Source organism: Chroicocephalus ridibundus, chromosome 8, assembly GCF_963924245.1.
Source record: "Chroicocephalus ridibundus chromosome 8, bChrRid1.1, whole genome shotgun sequence".
Classification (NCBI taxonomy): Eukaryota; Metazoa; Chordata; class Aves; order Charadriiformes; family Laridae; genus Chroicocephalus; species Chroicocephalus ridibundus.
The window spans coordinates 21,793,085-21,803,157 of record NC_086291.1 but is presented as its reverse complement, the minus strand read 5'-3'; the positions used below and the strand labels follow the sequence as shown (position 1 = coordinate 21,803,157).

At 39.5% G+C, this 10,073-nt stretch overlaps 1 protein-coding gene across 1 annotated transcript; it reads right to left on the bottom strand.

Moving 5' to 3' along the window:
* Window positions 1–849: 849 nt before the first annotated feature.
* Window positions 850–10,059, bottom strand: RTCA (RNA 3'-terminal phosphate cyclase). Its single transcript, XM_063345325.1, has 11 exons — window positions 9,832–10,059; window positions 9,610–9,710; window positions 8,075–8,218; window positions 6,546–6,669; window positions 5,983–6,041; window positions 5,320–5,461; window positions 4,060–4,184; window positions 3,877–3,935; window positions 3,149–3,243; window positions 1,857–1,961; window positions 850–1,502 (listed from the first exon to the last, which is right to left on the bottom strand). Exons 1-11 carry the CDS (start codon window positions 9,874–9,876, stop codon window positions 1,404–1,406), a joined length of 1,098 nt encoding a protein of 365 aa, XP_063201395.1. The 5' UTR covers window positions 9,877–10,059; the 3' UTR covers window positions 850–1,403.
* Between the last annotated feature and the right edge of the window lie 14 nt (window positions 10,060–10,073).

Here is a 10,073-nt window from a genome sequence, read left to right as displayed (position 1 = left end):
GGAAAGATACTGTTAAGTAGATATTTGGTGGACGTTTTTGTATATCAGTAAAGGATTTCTGTCTTGTTTGAAATGCACAGTAATGCAATTATCTTAATGAGTAAGACAAATCATACTTCAAGTTACATCTTTAGCTGTTAGATTCAATAGTCACAACTGAAGAAAAAAAGATCTTAAAGCAAGGGCTGAACACTGGGCTATGGAAAACCTGGAAATCAGTTCAAGCATCCAGAGTGCATTTATATAGTTTCGGTTAAGTGATTCCAACTCTGTGACTCAGTTCTTCATATACAAAACAAATTACGCCCTATCTCTCCTTTTATATTCCTTCTTTTACAACAGGAAAAGCTTTTGTAGCACTACTAAGGCCAGACTGGCAGAAGGTCTTCCTTACTTAAGCCACAGATGGGGCGTAACGCAACTGGATTTTATATGCCTAAATATACCTGTGCGTGTATGCAACATTGTGTAAATATATGTATGTATATGTGTATATGCCTGCTCAACAGCTACCTGATCTTAGCTGAAATTAAGTACTCCCTTTAAAAAGAACAAACAACAACAGCTTGGTGAAAACGTAGACCCAGTTAGTATGCTAACAAGGACAACCGTAGACAGAAAATCCTATCATCTCATAAAGTTAATAATTTGTGTTTCGGATGTAATGAGGTACATTTTTTTAGCTTGCCTGAGAAGGTTTTTCTAAAATAGACGAAAAGAAAGCATTTAAAAGAAGATTATTTTATGCATTGAGTGTTCTTTCTGCAGGAAAGAAATTATGCTTCTGAAAAGTTACTTTGTATCCATCTCCCACTAACACAACCTGCTGAGGTAACAGCAAATACAAATAACAGGCTTTCATATTGTGATATTGCTTTATTATTTCCTCACGCACAATTTAAGCAAAACGGTTAAGGAAGAACAGCAATACAGATTTGACAGTGCACTTCATTCCATATACCTCATACCATAAAGGTTCTCAAAGAATAAAACTTAATTTTTTTAAAGGGAAAAGAATGTATCAATATTTTTTCAAAACTGAAATAGTTATTTTCTACTTTGGTGAATCTGAATTTTCAAAGCTTCTAAATTGAAGCCCTCACATACGTACAATGTATTCTCTTTGCTGTCCTGTCTGTGCTCATTTTGCTGCTAATAGTAAAAAAAAAAAAAAAAAAAAAAAGGAAAGAAAAGTTTCCATTTTTCACACCACAGATTCTCAGCACACCAAGGAAAAACTCAACATCATCCTTGAAGTTAAATCACTCAGATGTGGCAGAAGGCTCCTCCTGTTCACATGCGTACTATACATCCATTGAAATGTAGTGCAGTACATCACTGAGGTATGTTGAGGTTTGCTTTTGTCAGCTTGCTGCTTTTTTTGTTTTGTTTTGTTTTTAACACTATACATTTGGGTTTATCATCCCCATTCCTTGGCACTCAATGATGTAGGTATCTTTACTGGGATCTTCCTCTTCTGATTTTGTCACAGTAAATTTGGCCTAAAACAGGATTAGAAATACATCACTAAATAAGTTATAACATACGTAAGTTTAAATATTCAATGTCCCATGTCCAATAATCATATTGATATGTGTTTATATATATTATAGCTTTGACTGATTTAATGAAAACACATTTAAATAAAGGTGGTAACCATTCTAAAGGCATTTAACTCTTAAAGTACATTCACTGTCTACAGGTAAACTCCCATATAAATATCGTAGTAATTATTTTGTCAGTGCTTGTCCTCCATGATCAAGTTCAGTTCACAATGCCTGCTAAACTGCATTGCGAACATTCCTAGTTACTGGATGACAACTGACAGGTAGAACTTCCTGAAGTTTTGGACTCACCTTTGTTAGCTGCTCTGCAAAGTGTATAGCTGTTTGAGTATGAAGTGTAATTGGTCCACTTTTCACTCTAGATACCCCCTTTGCTAGCGCCATAAAAATGATCAGCTGAAAGGGAAGGAAAGGTAATTATTAAGTAACTCTAGAGATCCTAGCAACTTATTGATTAAAAAAAAAAAGAAGGAGGAAAAACATGCAAAATGTCTGTAGATGTTAAAATGTCGTCTGCCAAGTTTCATAAAAGTTCACGGTGCTGAGTGTTAACAGTGATCCAAAGCTCAAGAAGCTTGGAAATTACCACTGTAATGCATATTACACAAGTGCTGCTACTTTTCCACGGTGGAGTTTGGCACTGAATTTCTGTTACTACACTTAACTTTGTTCTCCTTCACCCTCCTGCCCCGAAATTCCCCCAAGTCATCTCACACTCCAGATTGCTATATTACTTTTGTGTGGTGAGAAAAACTCAGTAAGGGTTTTCTAATTATAACACTTTCTGATCACATATTCACCAGACAGATATTTAAAAAATCTGGTTTGACTTAGAAGCATCACCATGACAAGTACTCTGTAAAGAATCATCTAACTTTGAGTAGTTCCCGTACACGCTAAATCTAGCTGTGGCACATTTCCATCAACTGTACTGTGCATGCTTTGGAAAACGTACGAGGAGTCCCAGACCTAAATACTTCCATTTAATCTACATAATAGTAATGTGTGGCCAGCTGTTTACAGCTAAGAGGTAATGTCATTCTACCTAGAACAGCCCAAGATTCTTACCTGGCTGCGTTATTGAAAATAAGATAGTGGATGGTGGAAGGCCTTAATTCTCAAATAAAATTAGGCAAGCAAGACAACCAGGAACACCTCCTAGATATTCTGTTCTCTAATAGCTTCACTTAGTATCATTCTCAATATGTAACCAGGGAACTATTTTTACTCCACTACATGGAGTGACAAACAGAAGCAAATTCCTACCTCTTTCTTCCATACCTATTATGATTTGCAGGAAGGGAAAATTTAAGAGTGTTGATGCAAAGTCAGCAGCATCTGGAGTTCCCAAGAACTGTAGGTAATTTGCTAATCCTAGTGATGTTGTGACCACACCCAGAAATCTCCTAAAACTTCTAATTATCAATGAATTAGATAAAGCCATGCCTACCTGTGGAGATACAGTCTAACTTTGAAATCTATATCTCATTCTTTCCCTGTTCAGCTTTATATTCTTTACAAGTAATACATACATGCATGTTCTTGCTACTTCAACTTCAGGTGAACCCATACAGGAGCCTTACTTGGTCTTGCAGAGAATCATCCACAGTTCCACCATGTTTAAGATTCCTAAGCAGTATCTCAGCTGCTTCAATGCCAACCTTGTCGGCATTCTTTCCTAACAGAGAAATCCAGGGGATTACAATGTTGCCAATTATTATTTAACATTTTAAAAATACAGAATGAAAGAAAATTAACAAGAAATGACGAAATTTTTAAACCTTATTTCCATTCTTTTGCCTAAAATGTCTGCTTAAAAAAACCCTCCCACCTTATAATGACATGTAGTTCATATTTCCTAAGCAGTGGGAAGCAAGTAGTCCTACTTACAGTCAGAGAAACATCTTATTCAAATAATTTAAAACAAAAATAACTTATACTCCTTTTAATCTAGATACACATCTAGATTCAGTGCTGAACAAAAACTTCACAGGTAAACCACCAAAACTATGGTCTTAAAGTCCAGAAACATTTTCAACTCAGTGATCCTTAACAATCCATTCTGACGAAAGGTAAGTTTAACCCTTTGGTAATTTTTGTCACTAGGCAGAAGTAGCTTAGAAGTGTAAGATTCCACTTACTACGTTTAAAATCTGCTTATTTCTGCTGTCCTTTATTACTAAACAACATGCTTTTAAAATTGCAACACTCAAAGCATCAGATCTTTGAACAAATTATATTTCAGATTCCTATTTGTTAATAGTATACATTAAGTTAAATCTGAAAGAGGTATACTTCATGTAACTCTTACCTCTCTTCCCAAGTGAAGACCCAGCTAACAAACAACCTGTTGAAGTCTCTGCAACAACACTAAGCGGAAAAACCAGAATCAATATCACAACAAAATCACTCACGTTATCAGATACGTAATCAAGATCTAGCTAATGAACTGGCAAGATTACAGGTATTAATAGAAAGTTTGGGCTTGTCTTACATTATTCCACTTCCAGTGCCAAAGGCTTGATCATCAGGTTCTCGAACAGGCTGAATGTTAATGTAAAGATCTCTGATTTCTTTTCTGATGCATCTCACTGCTGCTGCTGACATGTCTTTTGCCAGCTAACAAGGTAAGAGGTAAAAAACATTAATTATGTAACTATAGTAATACTTTTTTCTCGTAATTTTAATTATTACAGTGGATCCCTGAATAAAGGGGTTACTTGATCAACTAGAAAAATAAAAGATTGCAATAGAACCCCTACAAGCAAGCACTGAACATCATCTCTTCTGAGAATTTTCCCACAAAATTCAGGTAACGCTAAATGCTGAACGAATGCCGGTTATAGTGATATATGTAGAAGCTTCAATATCAATAGAAATTCAAGGACTTTTCTCCATTCATAGGGAGAAAGATTTAATTTTAGTCCCAATTATCTCAAGAGATTAGATTGTAACCTCCCCCCCAATTATTATGTACTCTATAATATATAAAATAACAATTTTAAATTGCAAGCAGGTGGGGACACATGAAGCTTATCCCATCCTTGGGATCCAACCATAGCCAATATTCATGGGTTTGGAGATTTTAAGACCAAAACCAGCTGTCCACTGCTCTTCAAAAAGTAACTCAGTTTCTCCTCTTCCTTTCTCTATTAATTCCTACCCTGTGTATGAGAAGGAGCCTTGAGGAGATCCCACCACTCATTCTCTGTAAACACAGACAGGATAGGAATAATAGAAAGAAGGGATTATAAAGAAGCAAATTTTTCTCTGTTTTATCCTTGGCTAAACCAACCCTTAACTTGTTCTGTCCAATACCCTTAGCAATGGTTGAAAAGTTTGATGTTGTCTGACCTATGCCTATTACAGTGCACCACAGTTTACCCATAAACCTATGAACGAGGGCCATGATTTCAGATTTACAATAATGCACGTAAACACAAACAGTATGTAAATCAGATATAAGATACCCTCAATATACGCTAAAGACTTTTCAACAGTCATACGAAGGATATCAAGGATACAGTTGTCATTTCCTGTTTCAGCTGCTACCATATTCCTATGCCATAAATGCATTTCAGAAATGTCCAAAATTCTATTCTACAGTCTGAATAATTGAAACCATTTAATAAGGCGACTTTGTGTGTGAAAGACCACAGAATACAAGAACAGTAGAAGTATGTTAAGCAGATTACATGCAATTTTCTAGAGATATATGAAGATGGATACTACCAGAGCTATTATCAGTACTTACTTTTATAGGCAGCGCTCCAGCAACAAATGCTCTTCCATATATCTTTGTCACTGTGCCACGTTCTGTTAAGCTTATTGGGCTCAACTCTTTTACTGGTGACATCTGGACTACAACTTCACCACCTCCCTGAGGATAGTAGCCCCTATTTAGAAACAGTAATCAGATATAATTAAATGCAAAGATCACAAGGAAAGCAAGAAAAGAACCATAATGCTCTGCATATATTTCATTATACATGTTTATGTTTTCTGTCACTGTACATGTGAATTTTGTTGATGCATGCCTTAGAAATCTTTGTAATAGAATTATGTTTTCTAACAGTATTACCTCATAGCACGCATCTTACTAACTAACTAACACCAACATAACTGGCACCTCAGAAAAAGCTCAGCAATGGAGTGCCTGTTCAGCACGCGCTTCCCTTGGAGGCAGCTCATGGGAAACATTAAACAGCGGATGAAGAATCAGCAATGAAAAAAAGACAGGAAAAACTGTATCACATTGATCATTCGGTGACACTACATACAGGGGCAGCTAATGCAGATTAGTTCATGTATTATAAATTCACCCCTCAGCTTGATTCAGGGCACCTTGTGTGTGTGCCTCTGTGCTCACACACTGGTTCAGGAAGGCCTGCCTATGACACATGCCTCTGTAACTCACCTCTTTTTTATGTCACAATTAAATGTAAAATTGAACTTTTCAACTATTGGCTTGAAAACCTGAAAAACAAGCATACATAAAAACATAAGGTGAATCTATTTTGCATTTATAATTTCCTACTATTTTATGCAGTCTTACAGAAAAGAGAATTCAACACAAAAATTTCAGTTACATTATTAAAAAAAAAAAAAAAAGATACCCAGACTCCTCCATACAGCTTATTTGATGTTCCTCATACTTCACTCTGAGCAACATTTTGTGGAAAAGTATTTTCTTATGGAAAGAGGAAGATAAATTCTTAACAATTCACAGCACTTCTAGAATAAAGAATATATTTTAAGTGACGTGTTCTTTAGTAATTAAGAGCAAACAGACTACTTGCTGTTTCAGGCAATTCCATGAAACACCGGTTGCTCTCTACATACAGTACACAAATCATGTAATATGCCTATGCCCAATTCCATATTAACAAATAAACTTGCAGTAAGAGCAACAGAAATACAATCGTTACATTGCATATATATGTATGAAAGACACACCAAGCCAAAGAAATTTTTCCCTACCATGACTGTGTAGTCTATCTGAGGAGCCATCTCAGCATTAGTCCCACCTTTTAAACGAAGTTCTGATGGGGAAGCAGCAAACAGCACACAGGGCATTGCTACCTGCATCAGTAGACACACACTCCTAAAAGCAATTACAAGATACTCAAATGTTGTGCAGTCATACTCCACAGAAATCCATAGAATCATTACTATTCAGAGCATTCACATAAGTATTTGATTTTGAACATTACCTATAAACCTATTACTTAAAAGTTATTAATTTAAAACTTTATGTCCTTAGCAAGCCTAAATATGAAGATTTTTGTTTCATGATAACTGCATCTTTAATATTCCTGTTTGAAATAAAAGTAATGTAGCTTACTCAGTGTACTGATGAGACTGTCAAAACTGTAGGTTTGGCTAGCAGGTGATAAAAGCAGAAAAGGCTTAGGCAGCAATTTTAGCATTTTAATACTTATTAAATAACAAAATATTTGGAAAACTATAAAATTGATTAGAAGCCAGTCAGCATCCCGCACAAGAAAATTCAGAGGCATAGAAAATACACTTTTAGAGATAAGATTCCCCTATCATTGAATCTTTCCGTATTTCATAGATAATAAAAAACTTCCAAAATAAATTTTCCAAAAGTAAGCTTGTTCAGCAAAACAAAAGTTATCTCACAGGGTTTTCAAACATCATTTTGAATTGTGAAAACAGTAATCACCACTGAACTGAAGAAAACACAGTTTTGTTTCCTTAAATAGCTTCCAAATGTTTGTGAACCATACTGTTTCTCTTTTTTTTTTTTTTTTGCTTGTGCTTAATTACTAATTCTGCTGCATTGCTGCTTACTCAAACCTTTCTGTGTTACATAAAAGGCATCGGCTTGGTTGTTCATACTCAGAAAAATATTTCTCTTAAATTAAAGGAAACTTTAACTTATGCCTAACCTAGCTTATACTTCCAAACAACTGTTCACAGCAACCTTCCATAGCTAAACCCATTTACTCTGATTTGAAACAGATTCCAAGAACAAAGGACCCAACACAGAAATACAGGACAGACAAACACAGGTACAAAGAACTGTGGATAGAATATGTTTCCCTCTCCAAAAGACTGGTACCCCATATGGTACCGTTACATGCGTAAGTAAAATCTGAAAATTTACTTTATTATATGATGAAATTTATTTCAGATCTCCCAGATTTTAGATACTTATCTAATTTGATGCATTTGAGCAGCTGTTTTTTGCTTAACATCAATCAAGTGTTCAACTTATACATCAATTACAATTTTAAAACTAGTACACTTGCATGTACTTTATTCATACATGTTCTGCCTACACTAAATGTTCTTTGGTAACATATATCTGGCTCAGGCAGTACAGATTTGGCTCACTGCCCATGTATTAATGTTATTTCCCCCCCCCCCCCCCTTTTGTGATAATTTTAAGTTACCAAAACATCTTCTGTCATAATTTTAAAGTTACCAAAAGCAGGTAAGAGCAGTTAACAGTCAGTCATTATCTGTGTACAAAGACATACCCTGCTGTTTTTGTATCTGCTATGTGGGTTCCACCTTTGATCTTCCCGGGAGTGAAGGTTATTTCTGTTGAGCCAATTTCTCCACCTTCCAGCTTCCCCTCACATAGATCCCGAATGATCTCCAAACCAGACAGATGCTGAGGCCTTGGAGTGACAATACGAAGTTAAACATAGGTTCAAGTAGACTACATACTCATTTTACATTGAAAGAACTACTAAACACCAACTGATAAATACTTCAATTGCAAATTTCAGATCAAATAAGGATCAGAAATTTGGTCTGGTTCCTCCTGGAGCAAGTCCAGAGAAGGGGAACGAAGCTGGTGAGGGGTCTAGAGCACAAGTCTTATGAGGAGTGGCTGAGGGAACTGGGGTTTTTTAGTCTGGTAAAAAGGAGGCTGAGGGGAGACCTTATCGCTCTCTCCAACTACCTGAAAGGAGGTTGTAGCGAGGTGGGAGTTGGTCTCTCTTCCTAAGTAACAGGTGATAGGATGAGAGGAAATGGCCTCAAGTTGTGCCAGGGGAGGTTTAGATTGGGTATTAGGAAAAAATTCTTCACTGAACGGGTCGTCAAACACTGGAACAGGCTGCCCAGGGAAGTGCTTGAATCACCATCCCTGGAGGTATTTAGAAGATGAGTAAACGTGGTGCTTAGGTACATGGTTTAGTGGTGGACTTGGCACAGTTAGGTTGATGGTTGGACTCAATGATCTTAAAGGTCCCTTCCAACCTTGATGATTCTATGATTCTACAGTACTTCTCCTGAGTTCACAGCAGCCAAAGGAGCAGCATTCTGGAATTTGCAGGATTCTGCTGTGTTTTCCATTAGAATGGACCCAGACAGACAGATGAGATGCAGGAGCAGTCGCTTGTCCTACTGTGATAAATGCTTGGACAAAACCGCAATGGGGTAATGATGGCAATACTGAACTGGAGCCCAGCCAGTAGCTGGTTGCCAGAGCCACGAGAGCGCTAACGGTTTTGCTATGTATCTTGCTTTGTTTGCGTTTCCATTCATTTGAGTAATTTAATCAGGAAAGAAATGCACTGTCCTTAACACTACACACTCGGTGAACCATGTTTTGCTGAGGCATTACGTGACCTCAGCTGTACTTCATGCCTCGTACCCTGCAGTCTGCTTCGCCCCTTTGAATACGCTCTGGAGATGCGCTGTAAGCCTGTCGGCCCTGACAGGTGGCGACCGGCGCAGCGCCCTCGCCTGCCCCAGCAGCCGGACGGGGTCAGGGGCGGGAACGGCGCTGAGGGGAGCAGGCGAAGGCTCCGAACCCCCCCGCCGGGAGAGTGCCCGCTTCATAGCCTAGCTTTCCGCCACAGACGGGATTTTCTGACGAAAAGGCCCTCTTAAAGCAATGGAAATACACGGGGTTTGTTCTTGGAAGCCTTTCAGACAAAAGCAAGCCCAGGGGTTTGCACAGCTACTCCCCCGGCCCGGGGGGGGCCTTGCACACGACGTATCGCGAGCCCCACGGCGCCGCGGGACACCGCCCGGGCGAGCGGCCGTCAGGGGCCGTTACCTGAGGCCGGGCTGGCTCCTCCCGGCGCGGATCCGGCGCACCCGCAGCGGCAGGCCCAGCAGGCAGCTCAAGGCTGTGGACACTCGCAAGATCTGCCCGCCCTGCGCGGAGAAACGGCGCTCGTCAGGCACTTCCCACCCGGACGGCCGCTACCCACCCTTCCCGCCCGTCACCGCTGCCCGGGGCGAGACAGTGCGAGGCCAGCCCGCCGCCGGTGCTCACCCCCTCCATGATGCCGCCGTCTATCTCCACCCTGTCCCCGTCCATGGCTGGCGGCGAGCGGAGCTGCCTCTCGCAGAGGCCCCCGCCGCGCCGATGGGATCCTGGCGGGGCCCTGCAGACGGCGAGCCCCCGACGAAGCAGCCCCCCGGGGCCACGAACACTTAGCGATGGAAGAACGCCCAAGATGCGCTCCGGTGGCGGCAGAGCCCCAAGGTGCCGGTGTCTGGGCCTCGAGCAGGCGG

Coding starts and splice junctions, on each gene's coding strand:
- RTCA (XM_063345325.1), bottom strand. CDS start 9,876: ATGGACGGGGACAGGGTGGAGATAGACGGCGGCATCATGGAGGGG. Junction 5,462..5,982: donor AATTGTGACATAAAAAAGAG/GTGAGTTACAGA, acceptor GTTTCTAAATAG/GGGCTACTATCCTCAGGGAG. Junction 1,503..1,856: donor TTGCAGAGCAGCTAACAAAG/GTGAGTCCAAAA, acceptor ATCCTGTTTTAG/GCCAAATTTACTGTGACAAA.